This window comes from Drosophila biarmipes, chromosome X, assembly GCF_025231255.1.
Source record: "Drosophila biarmipes strain raj3 chromosome X, RU_DBia_V1.1, whole genome shotgun sequence".
NCBI classification, from domain to species: Eukaryota; Metazoa; Arthropoda; class Insecta; order Diptera; family Drosophilidae; genus Drosophila; species Drosophila biarmipes.
Window position 1 is genome coordinate 24,263,136 of NC_066611.1, and position 16,657 is coordinate 24,279,792.

Genomic DNA, 16,657 nt, shown 5'->3' on the forward strand with positions numbered 1-16,657 from the left:
TTCTGGTTTTTCTTCTACAAAGCCTCAAATTCAAATTATGGAAGCCCCGTCGAAAACGGAATTACCAAAAGTTAGTTAGTAAACTGCAAAGTCATTTCTCGGTGCATCACAAAACTCAATTAAAGGGGAGGAGTTTCATTATTTTCCTTTGTATCGCATTTTCAATTTTATTTGTGAGAAGTTTTAGGCCCTGAGCCGAGGCTGTGGTGGGGGCTGAGGGTTTGGGGAGGAGCTCGCTAAACTTGAGATTACAGATTTCCACCTAATGGCTTGAAGCATGACTTGACGCTTTGCCGGCCATAAAAACGAACGAATCGCGGTGTGGCGGGGAAAAGCACTACAGTTTAGAACAAGCGTAGCAACTAATTGTTATTTAGTACTCAACAACATCTTTGTTTTGATGCACTCGGAAAGCGCTCACTTTCGAAATGAAGTTGGTAAGGGGCAAGCATATTCTAGATTCTCTAAAAGTGAAGATTTCTGCATGCCAAAAGCGCTTCAATCCATCAACAAGTTTAATCATTGGGAGTGTCGATTGAGTTTAGGTACAAACTATTTCAGTGAAATTAAATTTAAAGTTGTTTCGGTGTACTGTTTGTGTGAGGTAACTTCAGTATTGAGATGGTATAGTTTAGTTTTGGGAGCGGTCAATGCGCTGAGCGGGAGCCTCGTTCTCGGAGGACGGGGTGGCCTGGTTTGGGGTGGAGTCTTCGTCTTTTTGGTCCACCAGTTTTGGTCGCTTGGCTCGTGGAGCGATTGCGCAATTTACCGGATCATGAGAATCGCGCTTTGGCAAGGATTTCCCTTCAGACTGCTTTGGGTTCTCCGCGGATGGGCAAGGAGGAGCTTCCTCCTCCGGGTCCGAGAGTCCGCCCAACTCACGCGTCTTATTCTGATCCCCGGATTGGTGAAGATCTCCTGGGAGAGGTGGTTCTTCCAGGCCCTGTTTGGGGGACAACTGCTCCTCATCGAGCAGCATCTCGCGCACCTCAGGCGCAGCACCGGCCTGCTGATCTGAGTCGGCTTTCTTGGCGGATTCTCCGCCCTTAGGGTCCTGCTCCCCATTGGCGTTGGAAGACGGTTCCGCCTCGACCTCCGGCTTCCCGCCTTCGCCGTCAGGTCCGGGCTTCTCGGACCCCGTGCCTATGGTCCTGGTTGGAATCTCCCCGTCCATTGGTGCGTCGCATTCCCCCTTGTCAAGGTCGTGCATATCGGCCATATCGCTCACGTGCACCGCTTCTGCTGGCTGAATCTTTCTGAAAACTGTTCCTTGCTCGTCTCGCGCTGCTTGCTGCTGCCTAAAACCACTTAAGGCCTTGATCGAAAACACCAAATAGGTTAGTTCCACGTTTTTTCCGGTTTCTAAGCACTTACTTTCAGCGAAAACGAATTCAAAGTCACGAGAAAAAAATTGGCTTTCAATATCTTGACAGATCAGCTTTTTGACAGGCATTTAGTATGGTCGCACACCATTGGGGTTGCCCGAACCAGGGTTGCCAGATTACCGCCAGTCGATAAGCCCCTCACTATCCGGGCACACTTATCATATCAGTTACGATTCTCCAAAGTAATCCCCTTAACTGGCTTCCATTCATCTTCTGCCCGATTTGACAACTTGATGGATGGTTTTCATGGGCTCTCCAAGGATTATGCTGACCGACGGTAGTAATCCGAAAAGTATTCGATTCCGATGGGATGGTCGCAGGGGTGTTTTCAGGGTTGCTTTGCCAATCAGCCTGATTGAATTTGTTTTTAATCGTAAGAACTGGATTTTTGGTTGGGTGGGCAAGAAATATTGCAAGGAAGTAAGTAAATTAAGTTTAAGCTTTTCCGTTCAACAATTTATAGTAATTTCCATCATTGGTTACAATTTCTAGTGGATTAGTTCAACCAACGACATCGATCTGTTCATTTTCGTGGAATATTTTCTGCTGAAGCCTGTAAGGGAAAACCATGAAAATCTCTACGAAAACCAACACGTATTTCTCGGTATGAAAACATATAAGTACATATGTTTTTACAGGGGTGGTGTATACATTTAATTTCATAATGAAGGCTCCAAGTGCATACTCATGTTAATAATCCGCTCCCTCCTCCCCAGAACCACCCCCTGGAAGCACCCAACCACCCACTTTCAGGCCCAGATTGCATCCACTTTAAATCCATTTATGAATGAAAAGCAAGAAAGGGTGGCACACAAAGTGCGGATCGGACCTTTGGCTTTGGGTTCTGGTGGGTTTTCCTGCTTTTTCCTTCTTTTTGTTTTTGTTTTTGGGAGCGAGGGTTGTTGGGTTGTTGGTTCCACCACCCAAAGGGGGTGGTCAATGGTGGTTCGGGAATGGGGGAGTCCCCCCGGAGCTGAAAACCCTCATAATGAGTATTCAAAATGCAATTCACAGATGTGGGGGTAAAAGCATGGCGCAGGGGGGTAAAATGGGTAGGAATTGGGGGTTGGGGTAAACAGGAAGAGGGTTGCATTTGCGTTGTTTGGGGGTTGCACCGCATGCATAATCCGAAGGATTTATGCAGAGCGACAAATATCCAATACAATAAAAATTGCAAAAGATCTTTTTATTACACTTAATGCATCTGAGAATACTGCCTTCAATGGAAAGCAAAAATAAGAGCAACAATTGTAAAACTGCTGCTTTCAATTTTAAGGGCCTTTTGACCCTAGACTTTTGACTAACCGGAAAAGTAATACAGAGTCAGCAGCTTATCAATATTTAACGAAACAATGTTTATATTGCCATAACTTCAGATATGGACAGAGGTATTTTATAAGAATTTTTCCCAGTGCAAATACCGGTTAACCGAAAGCCCGTCCTCCCCGCTTTGTTGTATTTATTTTATTTTTTAGTGTCTAATTTGGTACAGTGTCAGATGAGAAGTAAAGAGCTGCGGGGCATTTAATAAATTGGATGCAACTCACTGTCTCCCGCCCAGTCTCACTCTCTCTTTCCTTCCTCGGCTGTTGCCGTCTCTTTCACCTGCACTCGTTTGGATGCAGTTCTATGCAATTTGCAAATGCAAGGGCGCAAAAAACGACGAGTCTCCCAGAATTTTACAAAGATTTTGTACCAGGTGGGCACTTTTTAATACCTGTTTCCGTTTAGGCCTCTACCTATTTGAAATAAAAGTATCTAGCACACTTCCAGACAACTTTCCACTGCGACATCGGAGTAATCATTCCCTGGAATAGCACAGTAGGTTCCGAATATTTGTTGATATGGTCTAAAGCGGGCTTTCACTGTCTTCTTGGCTTTTGGCCCTGGCTTCCTCTCTTTTTATTATTTGTTATTACCCAAGGGGAAGGCCCAAAAAAGAGGGAGAGAGGGAGAACCAGGGAGAAGGCGAGGGACAGAGAGAGCGGGAGACGGTTCAAGGACCAGGCCGCAAAACAGGCCGCAAAAAGCATCGCAAACCGGCTTCAGCTTCAGCTTTGAAATCAAGTCACTGCCAAGTCACAGCTGCACCGCAACAAATTTCTATGCAGCGCATTGGTTTTTTAAAAATAATAAAAAAAATAAGTAGAGCTATATGTCGTACAAATTTGCAGGAACTGCAGCCATTAAAAATTATGTTTGTCTCTAATTTTCTGGTAAATTAAATTTATTTCCTTCCGTTACAGCCTTTTTTCCAGTGTATGCAGTGTGTGTAAGGGTACACAAAGACGGCGGCGAGGAAGCAGGAGCTGCAGCTTCAAGGCTCCTTGACTTGTCATTGTTGTTGTTTTTGTTATTGTTATCTGTCGCATCCTCCGCAAAAGTCGTTACATCGCGAAAGTGGGGGCAGGGAGGGACTGGGCGCAGGAGGGGGCGCCGCAGAAGGAACGGAAATTGCACACATAAAGAGATTTTCCGTCTCCCTCCCGCCCTCCGGCCATCTCCCTCTCGCCCAGCCAAGCTTGCGTCTACGCACGAAGAAAAAGCGTCGGAGTCCTCAAGAATCCGCGTTTTGATACTACCGATCACGGGAGATTCCAAGGTTTGGCTTCAGGGTTCTCATCACCATGCGATGCAGAGTGCGACTCTGACCAGACACTTGATAAGATTTCACTGTGATTAGATTGCAACTAAGTATGGCTATGTGCCTAACCCAATTGTTTCGCACTGTGCACAAGAGGATTCCTCGCGCCTCGGCAAAGTAGATGCGAATGCAATTGGCAAAGGCTTTTATCTATTGATTCATTTAAACGCAATTTCCTGTACACTCGAAGGGGCTTCTGGGGCAGAGGGGGAAAGGAAGGAAATCAAGTTATCTGCGGGATGCAATCCTCGCAGAACGAATGCAATCTCCTCGGCTGGATAGAAGTCGGAAGGTGATTAAAGTGACTCAATTGACATTCCCGAGTGCTGACTTTGGGGCATAATCTCAATTTCCCAACTAATGATGCACTATTGGGATCTGCTCTTGGGCCCTTACTTGGGATTGTAAGATTCTGTGAAGTATTTTAGTGATGAGTGAAAATTAAACTTCACATTTAACAACCATATTCGGCTCTCAAAAACTCATTCATAATTCCCTTGGCTTTTCATTTCGTTTTCATTCACTCCCTGGAATCACTTGGCTCGTTTCCTTGGGCGAGGCTTCTCCCCCGTTTTGCGCCCCCTCTAATTTGAATGCCAGCCGTATGAAGTAGCCACCCCTTGCGCCCCTTCGAATTTCCCCCGCTTTTCCCCGCGTTTCCGACGTCCAAGCCTGCTGCTCTTGACACTGCCGATCGATATTTTACTGCCCTGCAGCTGTGCTTACCGCCTTTTGTTGTTGCCACTGTCGCTGGTTGTCACCGGTGAGCATTAACAGTTAACAGAGACGGCTACTGTCGCCGCTAAGCATGCACCGAGCGAAAATGCGGGCGAATCATCTACTTGGCTCACAGGGATTTCGGGGATTTGGGTTACCAATTCAGGATGTTAACTGATACATGTCGCTGACTTCTTCAACATTTACTATCTTCAATACTTTTAGTTTTATTTATTATATTTAATTTTTAAGCATTAGGTTATTAAACAAAATAAAATCTGTATAGGCTCTAAACCTCTGAAGAATCAAGAAAGCAATTTAAGAAAAAATTTATAAATCAAAAAATGTTTTATGTAAATATTAATAAAAATTTGTAGCATACTTTTCAACATGTTTCCGAGAGGTTTGAACTCTCTTTAAATTTTTGAGGCACAGATCCGTGCAAAAGATCTTTATGCCTATAGATTCACCGATCTACAGACTATTTAGTGGATGCAATAAACTCATTTCACCCAGGTGATTTGGGGGCAGTTTGCTTTTGACATTTTTTGCACTGCACACCTGGGCTGATATTGTGACTTCAGTTGTTGTAGTCAAGTGCTGTCCTCCAACGCATTTGCGTTCGGTTGTTCTCCGCTATCGCCCAATGCTACTTCACACTCTGTTTGTTCAGTTTGCCTGAGTGTTGTATTTTGTTTAGGTTTGTTATACACCCTTAAATGTTTCGATTCAATGGATTGTGTGATGACGTTTTGACAATTTTTTAAATATATTTCTTAAGTTATTGAAGACTTAGTAACAAAGAAAGTTTTAGATCTTTAATTTTACCTAGACAATAGGTATGCTCGAAATAAGTAACTTTGTTTCAGAACAATTTTCTCTTATTAAATTTTCAAGAATAATAGGTCCATAGCTCTCGGAAAAAATTCTTTGGGATAGAAACGATAGTGTATTCCACGAGTTTTTCTCATGAAAACACAGAGACACCGCTGTTGTTTTTCCCTTTGCTCCCGCCTTTGTTTTATGATAAGAGGAAACGGCTGGCAGGCCGAGAGATAGCCGCCCACTTAGCGCCCGTCGCACGTGCCGAAAGCACCCACCACCCACTATCCGCGCCACGGAAGCCAGGCAACCACCCAAACCGCCCAACCACCGCCGGCAGCAGCCCGAACCACCTCAAACAGAGGCCAGAGATAAAATGACAGCAGCAGCAGGGCCACAATCATCAGGATAATCACAACGCTCGAGTTGATAATGGCGACGTTGATGAGTCTAAACCTGAGTTGAATCTGTGTTCCGTCTACACGTTAATAAATTACAAGATGGTACAAGATGTAGAGTCTATGAGACCATTCTGAACTCTGTGTGACATTCATTTCTAGGTGGAGTTGTATTGTATTTAAGCCCAACTAATTTTGTTAATTCGTTTTAAAAATCATTTCAAATAATACATAATTTCTAAATTCATTTTAATTGTGAATTCACCTCTACATTTATTTCTTGACTCGTTTGTATATTCCTTTCTAAATTCTGTTCCAAACTCATTTCTGAGTTTATATCCATTTTTAAATTAATTTCCGAATTCACTTACAAATTCATTTCTGGATTCATTTCCGAATTCATTTAGAAATTCATTTACAAATTCTTTTCTGAATTCATTTCCGAATTCATTTAGAAATTCATTTCTGAATTCATTTTAAAATTCATTTCTAAATTCATTTTAAAATTCATTTACAAATTCATTTTTGAATTCATTTACAAATTCATTTCTGAATTCATTTACAAACACATTTCTGAATTCATTTCCGAATTCATTTAGAAATTCATTTCTGAATTCTTTTCTAGTTAATTTCTTTGTTGACTTTTATCACCCGTGTCTCCCTTTATTTCACAATTTATACTATTTAGAAAAACACAACCTGCCTCGAGCCCAACAAGCGCGTCAGACCGATTCTTTCAGTGCTGCAATGCCAGTTGGCTGACTGACTGCTTCCTGCTGCATTTCCTTTCCGACTCTTCCGGCCCCTGGCTTTTCGATTGGGGCGTGAAATGTAATCACAAGGTGGACAAAGCCCAATCACCAGACACCCCTTACCTGGCCTGCAGGCCACCTGAAAGGTACGAGGACCCACGAAAGGTGTCCGATTCATTCGACACAACTGGTAAACAACCCAGTCCCAAATCCCAATCAAGTGCCAGACCCTGTCCCGCTTTTCACTTCCACCTCCACCTCCATTTCCATTTCCATACCCCATATAGTACTCATTCGAATTCTCGTTCCCTGCAATTTGCTTGCTCAATTCATTTTTCAAGTGTCGTCCGTCTGTTTTTGCAATGGCCTTTGTTTGCTTTCGGCCAGGCGGCGGTGATAAGGCAAGACAATTGCGCCAGCGCCGGCGATTTCAATTTGTTTGCACTTCCCATTTGTCGGTCAATATAAATATTAATATTGATATAAATACTGAGCGGCTTGGGGCGACAACTGCGGCTTCTTCGGCCTGTCGCAGGGAACTTTTCGAGAGGAGCCAGCGGGTAGTACTGCAAGAGAACGTAGACACGTCCTTACAAATCTATTGTGAAGAACCTATCATCCAATCGAAACCTTTGTATTCACACCGAGTGCCCCAGTCTCGTGCCCCGGATTGTACATGGTGATATAAGATCAGTTGCTAAACCCAGCTTGCATCGCGGGCCCGGCTGCACCCGTTCGTACTTAAGTCACAGGAGTGGTAGGATGCAACGTGGCTTGGCCTCCAGATACAGCGCAGAAGTCAGCACGGGCGAAGTACGTTGAACATTTTGCGTGGCGCTCGGCGAGCTGTTCCTGCTGGCACCACTTCCGGTTCTGGTTCTGAAAAGGGGTGGTGCTGGGCGGCACTCGCTGGCACTTGTTTCTCGAGCACCTTCTTTTCCGCGGCACTTCCACGTTCCCAAGTTTTGTCATTTCGTTAGAAACTTGCTTGCTCTTCGTTATCGCGGGCCCGAAGACAGTGAATAATAACGAGCAACGACCTTGGCATTCTTTTCCCTCTGAATAAAAACGAATCCGGAGTGGGGCGGAGGGAAAACAATAACAAGCGCAAGATATCGCAGTGCTTGTATGCTCGAAGAGACTTCCCCAGACTGGCTAGACATGGGTGTTCTTAAAATACCTCTAAAACGTTTCCCCAGCTGATTGTGGCGCTGGGATCAAGCCCCTCCAGGGGCCCAGAGTGCCCACAAGATCTGTCTAAACCTTCCCTCCGCCCCTCTGACTCTGATCCCACCTGTGAGGCATTGGTACTGCGCTGGGGTTATGTCATCCCAGCATTCCCCCGCCTCTCCAGCAACACCGACAAGTGGCTAGTTCTAGTATTTAAATCGAATAGCGCTGTGGCTTTCACGCGACTTGCAACAAAGCCAACAAAGCAACAAAGAGAACAACGACAAGCTGTTGACAATGTTTGAGCCTAATTAACCGACAAACAAGTGAGTAATAGGTGGCAAAAAGTGAGTGAACAAGCCAGGTGCGTGGCTCAGGGGTGTTGTGTAGTGTAGGTAAAATGCAAGGGAGTTCTGCACGATTCTGGTTACGATTTTAAGGCAGTTCCGTGCCTTGCCATGCGATACTAAATCCAAACTTCGTACTAAATCTAAATTCTAAACTGCGACTAAGGCGCTGGCAGCTCCTGGCCGAGAAGTCCGCGATCCAAACCTGATTTTGGAGCCCACTCAGCTGCAGCCACGTCTCGACGACGCTCTTCCCTCGAACTCGGCTCTCTTCGCCCTGGCCCCAGATCCTATCTAGCCGCCATCCGACATCCATTCCCTTTGCTTTGTGCCTGGCCTTTTGGGTGCAGTAATTGCAGTGCATTTAATTTCCCATCCCGAACGTGGCCGCCTTGAAACCACGACCAAGCAAAAGCAGCAGCGGTGGGCCCACGAAAAGAGTCAACCAACGAAATATTGTAATAAAAAGAAGGTTAATCAAGCGGCTTGCTCGGACCCGAGTCGGGGCTGGGGTTCGTTTGCCCCGCGTTGGTGGGGCGGCTCGTGCTCGGACCGCGTCCAGCAGGCTTATGGTCGGGGGAAGGTGAAGACAGCGGTTCCCAGGCCCCAGCCCCAGCCCCAGCCCCAGCCCCGTCCCTACACTGCCAGAAAACGGGGGTCGCAGATGGTGTCGTAGGAGAGTGTGGTGTTCCCTTCTCCAGGGGACGACTCCGTCTTCCAGGCACTAGATATTCCGCTGGAGGAAAAGTGATTTAATCAACTACAAAAATACAAGGGGCTCTATATCGAAAATTTGACAACCTTTCTCCTACTGATGGTGTAGTTGGCACTGGTTTTGGGCAAACATTTTCCGGGGAATGCCTTCGAATGGTGCTTAAAAGTATGCAATTAACTGGGCACACCACGGACGTCTCACAAAAGCGTTGCATACTTCCGAGCGCCCTGTTGTAACTATCTTAGGCCGCTGAACACTCGTAACTATTTAGTCGGCGATTGGCTGACCCAAATTCGTTCAAGAGTAGCCAACACCATGTGCAATTTCTTCGTGTGCAGCCTCAAGGTTTTATGTAATTTCAGCTTGTTGCTGCTCTGCTTCTCCTCGCCCGGTTTCTTGTGTTACTTTTGCTTCTTGCGTGTTGGCCAAGACACGAAAGAAAAGCGAAATACGAAAAGCATTAGCCCGCGAGTGGTAATGGCAGTAGCGGCAGCCGAGGTCCGGCGAACAAGGCTGGGTTTTCCTACAGCTCGTGGCTCGGTCCGAGTTCGAGTGCCCGTTACTATTGGCCAGAGTGCGGGGAAAACACGTAATGGACTTGGCCATTGTTGCAACAATTGCACTCGGGCCACGCTGTTCTTTGCTCATTACGCGTGATTATCCATCGACTCTCGCCATCGGTTGTGTATCTGCCCCAAGTTCGGGGCAGTGTCAACCGACCTGGGGTGGGGAGCCAAGGGCAGGACTCGGACGGCGGTGTCCGGCAGTTTCACTGCGAAAATTGGAAAATTGGGCGTCCAGAGTTTTCCTGCCCCGTCGAAACTACTGCCCAATAATGGTGCACTACTTTGCAGCAAGCTCAATGTTAGCAACTAGTTTCATCGGCTGTCAGTGGAAAATATTCCCCAACTGCTTGGGGTCGAGGCCTTTTCCTGTAGCTACGACCGAATTCTCGGAGATCCGGAAGAACTCCCCGGCGAGAGAGGGGAGGAGTCCAACCGACGGGAAAAGGGCCGGGAAACTTTCACTTTCGCCACAGGAAGAGTGACGATGGCAGGGCGCAAGGAGGGGCAAGAATTATACCTAGTTAGGAGGGAAGTAGGAGGAGATACTTACCAAAAACCAGGAAGATACTTCTTGTCACTCGTTGACTTCCTCTCTGCTCTTCTGTTCGTGCACTTAGGCTTTCGTTTTGTTTTGCAAACTAGGGAAAAACAAACAAAATTTTACAGCGCTGATAAGGCGGTTTGTTGCTTGTTCATCTGGGGGACATTCCGCAATCCTTTTCCCAGAACGCCTAGCTTCTCCCGCACCTCTTATCAATGGAACGTGAGTCGGTGGCAGGCGAAAGGCGCACAGTCGCGGGCAAGGTAGGAGCACTTCAAGAGGCACGGAGGTTTTGTTTGCCACCACACTGATTGTTTTCAATAACGAACATGTTCCGAACTCCACTGTTTTCAGTGTTTCCTTGCAAACTACCGATGGGTTTATTTCGATTTGGTTTACTTGGTTGTTCTTTGCTTGCCGCTGCCGACGTGCCCGCCGAAAGTGGAAGCGTTCTAGAACACATTCTTTCCCCTGGACTGGGCACCAACAACAGCTATGCATCCACACAGAATCCCATTTCATGGGCTCGGGAAGGGGGCAGAAGGGAAGCGTTCCCCGCAGCCGTTCTGGAACGCACCTGGGAACGTGTCCCGCGAGCACCTATCTGGAAAGGCATTCCAGAGCGGTGCTCTTCGGAGTGCCTTCCCGAACTTCCGACTGGGCACCAACAACAGCTTTGCATCCACACAGAATCCCATTTCATGGGCTCGTGAGGGGGACCAAAGGGAAGCGTTCCCCGCAGCCGTTCTGGAACGCACCTGGGAACGTGTCCCGCGAGCACCTATCTGTGTACCGGGATCGCGTTCTGCCTGGACTACGTGGGAACACAACGGGAAGGCATTCCAGAGCGGTGCTCTCCGGAGTGCCTTCCCGAACTTCCGACTGGGCACTCTCACACACACAGGGCACCTACACAGCTTCGTTTCCCTTCCACTTCTGCCCCGCTCCCCCGCTCCATCCGCTGCAACGCGAACGGCCACGAAAGAGAGAGCGAAAAACAACGCGACAGTTTCAATGGAACTCCGCAAAACAAAATCCAAATGTTGCACGTTGCATTTTCACTTCCTTTTGTTGTTGTCGCCGCCTCTGCTTCCTCTTGCTCGGCTGTTGCTCTCCCTTGTTGTTGTGGCTGCTGTTGCTGTTGTTGCTGCTGTTGTTGTTTTTGGCGTCCTCGGCGGCGGCAAACAAGAAAACCCAGCAACCAGCAAAAGCGAAATGTTTGCGATACTTGTGTTTCTGCGCTGTCCTCGTCTCCCGCATTCGTCTTTCGGCTGCGGTGCCCGTCCTTTATCTCTCGATTTTCACTTTTTACTGCACTGTGCCTTTCCTTTTCACAAGAAAAAAAAACACGCCACTCGCTTGTGTCGCCTGCACTTACGCCGCGGAAACTGCGCGTAGTTCGATTCACAGCCGCGCGCACCGTCCTGCGTTTTCGGGCGAATTACAATTGCAATTAATTAAATGTGTTTTACTATGCTCTCCGTTTTCCGTTTTCCTGCTCCTTCGCTCCGCTTTCCACTCGCTTTACTCGATTTCGCCTCACACTAATGCGAGAGGCGGCGGATAGGGCCGAAATGCCAAATAGCGGGTTTTCAGTATTTTTGCGGGCGACGTAAGCAAACGTGGCCAAACGTAGGCGAACGTAAGCACCGTAAGTGTCTGCAGACGGCGCCGGCGCCGGCGCCGCTGCTCTGTCGCTGTTAGATTGCGGTGCATCTTAACAGCGCTGTTGGCAAATCGCGGAAATCGAACATTTTAGAGCGCCAATGGTGGCCGGACGGGGAAACTGATCGCGATTTTTAATCGAACCAGCCCGGAAAATTCACAACCAGTTTTCCAGCGATTTCCAACGGCGCTGTTAGGAACAAAATCTAACAGCGACAGCGCCTCTGTTAAAATGTAACAGACAGCGGACGCGCATTTCTGTGCCGGAACGTAAGCATACGTAAGCAGGCGATGAAAATACCATCCGGCTGAAAAATACCATTTCAGTTGCGGGAAATACCATTCATCGGTGCGTATCCTTTGGTATTTTTCATTTGGCTTGAAAATACCGTATTTAAAAGCTTGGAAAAACCATTACCATTACTGAATCCCGATTTTTATGTGTTCGTTTGTGGTTGAATTGTGTAACACTACATTTTTTTCGCTTTTTTATACTTCTTTTTCATTTCATTTCAATTCGAAAATTCAAAAAGCTATGACCATTTTACGGTGGGCATACTCCTGAAAAGTATCGTTTTTAAGTGAGCACTGTCGACCTATTTTCGCTAAAATGGTCACCTAATTTTTTAATTTTTTGCATTTCCTTTGTAGCTTATTACACCTTTTTTTATTCCTTGAAAATAAATAAATAAAATACTTTCGCCCGAAGTTTGCCCTAAAAAATACCATACCGCGTGCCCAGCTATCGACTGCCGAAATATCGATACAAATGCAATACGGTCATACATACATTACGGCACGCAAAAAGCCTAAATTCCAGTAGAGATTTTGAATTCTAGTAAGAGTTGGCCCCAGCCTAATCCATAGAACAAGAAATACGCTCCCCTAGTATCGAGTATTTCCCAGGAACAGTGTTCGATAGGCGGAATTTGAACTTTCGCGGCACAGCTATGGCTGCTCAGCTACGGCTGCTCATCTCTAATAGCTGCCTGCGCAGCACTTACGTCAAGAAAGAAACGTCAAAACGAAAGGCAAAACGAACGAAAAGCCAAAAAGCCAAACAGCGGAGAATGTGAAGCGAAGCAGAGAGGCAGCAACAAGCAGAGAAGACGAACGCAAAATCCACTGTCCGCCAGACATTGCCCAGACTTGGCTGGCACTCGCCCACATCTGCCGAGGCGCGAGCACCCGCTGGAGAATCCGCCGAGGGTACAGCAAGCATCGGAGCTGCACAGCTGGCCGCGGCTGTAAACAGAAGGAGCTGCCCCTCGCTCGCCCGCCCGCCCGTCGCCAGAAGCTCTTATCAGGCGGATTCCCCGACCTTGGGCTCGCAGAGCACCACCCAGGCTGATAGGCCGCTAGCCCGCTCCTCCCTCGCCCACACGACCGCCGAGATGGCCGCGACGCCAGCGCCAGCAGCGCCGCCGGCGGCTCCTTCCACGGCGACTGCGGCTGCGGCCGCGAAGGCTCCCGCGAACCCCATGTCCGCCGAGGAGAAAGCCCTGCTGCGGGGCCTCGACAAGCTGCGCAGCGAGAACAAGCTGACCGACGTCACCCTGATCGTCGAGGAGCACCGCTTCAAGGTAAGCTTGGGTCGCCCCGGGGAGGCGTACCCGTAAGAGCTGGGGACGGTGGGCCAAAGCATCTCGAACCCCTTGGCATTCGGCGCCACTAGGCGTGGACTTCTGATGCTTGTACACCAGAAGCATCTCGAACCCCCTAGCATGTACCTCCAAGAGCGTGCCCACAGGCGTACCTGTGAAGACAGCAGAGTTACAATGGTCCAGTAGCATGCTTGCGCACCCAGTTTCGCCAGCGAAGCTTCAAAAGCACCACGGTTACGCTGGCCACCAGTTACATCCGGCCAATCTAGGGGCACCAGACCCGTGCCATAACCCACTTAGGCCGCGTTGTGGCAATCGATTGGGCTAGGTTATGGCACTGCTCGCGAGGGCTGGCCGGGCGTAGGACAAGTAGAAATCGGCTCAAACCGGACGGCCGAGTCCTAAGCTCGGGTTGGGCAATGCGACGGGCTCGCGTTGATTACATGCGCAGGCAGAGCGCTAGGTGACTAGTTATGGGGTCGAGATGGCAGGCGAATCGATAATCGTGGACGGCGGAAAGCTCATCTTCACTTTCTCTTGCTAATTCGAAAACGAAAACAATCGACGACAGAAACTAATGTGTTTCGGGCGATGACGCACTTCCAATGCCGTTGCTACATATAGCGAGGGATTCCCGGAACTGGCTGTGCATTGGATCGGCCGAACCGTGGATGGAATTAGTCATGGTCGCCTTTACCATAGTTATTGGTCTAGTTTTTGAGACTTTGTAATGGTAGCTAATCTTCATCATCTTTCTTATATTATATTAGAATATGGTTTCGTAATACTTCAATTTTGCAGCCTTGGAATCTTTACCTTGATCTTTGGCGTTTTCCAAAACCGTTGTGACTACCTACTAGAAAATCACTACCCCACCTTATAACACGACTAAAAACACCCACTTCTCCAGGCCCACCGCGTCGTGCTGGCGGCCAGCAGCGACTACTTCTGCGCCATGTTCGCCGACTGTGCCATGATCGAGTCGCGCAAGGACGAGATCAACCTGTACGGGATCACGGCCCGGGCGCTGGGCGCCATCCTGGACTTCATATACACCTCGACGTTGGAGCTGAACTACGACAACATCGAGGAGATCCTGGCGGCGGCCACCCACGTGCAGGTGCGCGAGGTGATCGAGCGCTGCACCCTCTTCCTGGGCACCAAGATCGAGATGGAGAACTGCCTGGCCATCGCGGGCATGGCCGACATCTATGGCATCATGGACCTGTCCGAGCGCGCGCACCGCTACATCTGCGCCCACTTCGAGGAGTTTGCGACCACGTCGGACTTCAGGGAAATGAAGGTGGACCAGCTGCGCTTCATCCTGGCCAGCAACTACCCCATCGACGTGGCCGAGCAGGACCTGGTGCGCCTGGTGTGCAGCTATGCGCTGGAACAGCAGCTGGAGGAGGCCGAGCTGGGGGACCTGCTGCGCTTGATCAAGTGGCCGCACATCAGCTACTCGGCCCTGGAGGAGCTGAGGCACGCGAACTGCGCGCTGGACGAGGGGGAGCAGCTGCCACTGCCCACCGCCTACTACAATCGCCTTGAGCAGGCGTATATGGGCGGCATGCTCAACGGAGCGGGGTCCGTGTCCCCGGAGGACCGATCACTGTCGCAGGGACCGAAGAATATGCGCGGCATGGAGCTGTGCCTGCTCAAGATCGGGGGCTTCGAGTGGAAGGGGCTGACCAATGTGATAATGTGCTTCTCGCCAACCAAGATGAGTTGGTACGAGCTGACCGCCATACCGCACATAGATCAGTGTAAGTTTTAGGGACGGTTTCGGTGTTCCACTAACACTAGGCATTAAGAGTAACCACAGAGCACCAGTGTACGGTTATGGCCATCGTTATAATGGGACTGCCGACGATGCGATTGGCCACAACATCCTCCTCTTACGCAGCCTCTATATTGTACACCATTCTAGGCAACTTTGGCACCGCCGTCCTCAACAACAAGCTCTTCATCGTGGGCGGGGCCTACGACGTCTGCCTGAAGGAGTACATCCACCCGTTCGGCTTCTGCTACTGCCCGCTGAGGAACACCTGGATGACCATTGCGCCCATTCAGCTGGATCGCTGCCGCTTCTCGTTGAACGCGGTGGGCAACCGGCACCTGTACGCGGTGGGCGGCATCCTGGACGACGACAACCCCGAGGAGGCGCTGCGCACCATCTCCAATGTGGAGCGCTACGACATCGAGCAGAACGTGTGGACCTACATGCCCAGTCTGCAGGAGCACCGCAGTCAGCATGCCGGCGTCGTGGTGGGCGACAAGCTGTACATCTCCGGTGGCATCCACCTGGCCAACATCCTGGCCAGCATGTGGGTGTTCGACACGAAGACAGAGCTCTGGCAGGAGCTGGCCCCCATGCCCACGCCCTGCTGCGACCACGTCCTGGTGGCCGTCGATAGCCGCATCTATGCCTGCGGCGGCTGGCACGAGAGCCTGACGGAGTCGCGGGTGCTCGTGCAGCACATCTACGCCTACGACATCGAGGCGAACGCGTGGAGCGTGGAGACACAGATACCGGCACCGAAGTTCTACTCCGGCGTGACGGCGATGGGCCGAACCATCTTCTTCGTGGGCGGACTGGACTCCACGGAGTCGATCGATCGGGCCAGTGCCGAGACCATGGCCTACGACCTGGACAGCAAGGAGTGGTGGCGCGAGAAGGACTCGTGGGACTCGCCCAACGATGTCTGGGAGTCGACGTGCGCGGCCATCTACGTGCCCATGTGCGATTTCTAACTGCCGAGAAGCTCCTCAAACTCAAGTCCATCCATCTCCCCCCATCGAATTTAGCGATTCTCATGATACTTTTATAGATTGTATGCGTAGTAGTATAGCTAGCGTAGACCTACATGCGAGATTTGTGATGACTGTGCACAGCGACGAGATGTGCCAAGCACGGCAGCGAGAACGTTTAGAGCTAAATGCCTTCGGAATACTGAAAGGCAGTGTTAAATTATTGAAATAATGTGTAATTACTATGTATAGACCGCAGCTGCCTTCTCCACCCTGTTGAATGGCAGTAGCTAGGTGGCGTAAATTATTAGGACCCTTGTACTAAATTTGTATAGACTACAATAAGGACTCGCTTTTTTTGCCTCAACATTTTACCCGATCTATTGCATTTCACTTAAGGGCATCTTCATGACAGCCCATCATTTCTGCAACAAAGGATACTGCCGAAAATAAAACAAACGCAATTGACTAGAGGACCTGTTAGGCAGCTAACTGTGTAAAAAGAACGGAGGCCATGGACAATAAATAAAAAATAGTATAAATAATGCGAATTAAGCGTGTTTTTGCGGGGAACTTCATT

At 49.0% G+C, this 16,657-nt stretch overlaps 3 protein-coding genes across 9 annotated transcripts in view; 1 reads left to right on the plus strand and 2 right to left on the minus strand.

The window, feature by feature from the left end:
- The window catches only part of LOC108027547 (serine-rich adhesin for platelets), a 41,830-nt gene extending 30,212 nt beyond the window's left edge, over nt 1-11,618 (minus strand). For 4 of the 6 annotated variants that reach the window (XM_044093451.2, XM_050887647.1, XM_050887644.1 and 1 more), the window contains exons 1-2: nt 11,436-11,603; nt 10,067-10,154 (exon numbers count right to left, since the gene is read on the minus strand). The gene's annotated coding sequence lies outside the window, so the exon portion shown is untranslated. Of the gene's footprint in view, nt 1-10,066; nt 10,155-10,263; nt 10,558-11,435 lie in introns of those variants that run through there. The other 2 variants (XM_050887642.1, XM_050887643.1) reach the window with 2 other exon arrangements.
- Nucleotides 171-2,363, minus strand: LOC122818618 (uncharacterized). The gene is made up of 2 exons (XM_044093072.2): nt 1,375-2,363; nt 171-1,315 (listed from the first exon to the last, which is right to left on the minus strand). The coding sequence occupies exon 2, from the start codon at nt 1,217-1,219 to the stop codon at nt 632-634; it is 588 nt and encodes a 195-aa protein (XP_043949007.1). The 5' UTR covers nt 1,220-1,315; nt 1,375-2,363; the 3' UTR covers nt 171-631.
- A 1,076-nt stretch (nt 11,619-12,694) lies between the features above and the next one.
- LOC108027602 (kelch-like protein 26) lies at nt 12,695-16,628 on the plus strand. Of its 2 annotated transcripts, none has more exons than XM_017099123.3 (3): nt 12,695-13,305; nt 14,237-15,092; nt 15,257-16,628. In XM_017099123.3, the coding sequence occupies exons 1-3, from the start codon at nt 13,117-13,119 to the stop codon at nt 16,078-16,080; spliced, it is 1,869 nt and encodes a 622-aa protein (XP_016954612.1). In that variant the 5' UTR covers nt 12,695-13,116; the 3' UTR covers nt 16,081-16,628. The 2 variants fall into 2 exon arrangements, with proteins under 2 accessions (XP_016954612.1, XP_043948847.1); XM_044092912.2 differs by lacking the exon at nt 12,695-13,305 and adding an exon at nt 13,369-14,059 and having other exon boundaries at nt 14,128-15,092.
- The last annotated feature ends 29 nt before the right edge of the window (nt 16,629-16,657 follow it).

Coding starts and splice junctions, on each gene's coding strand:
- LOC122818618 (XM_044093072.2), bottom strand. CDS start 1,219: ATGGCCGATATGCACGACCTTGACAAGGGGGAATGCGACGCACCAATG.
- LOC108027602 (XM_017099123.3), top strand. CDS start 13,117: ATGGCCGCGACGCCAGCGCCAGCAGCGCCGCCGGCGGCTCCTTCCACG. Junction 13,306..14,236: donor TCGAGGAGCACCGCTTCAAG/GTAAGCTTGGGT, acceptor CCACTTCTCCAG/GCCCACCGCGTCGTGCTGGC. Junction 15,093..15,256: donor CATACCGCACATAGATCAGT/GTAAGTTTTAGG, acceptor ACACCATTCTAG/GCAACTTTGGCACCGCCGTC.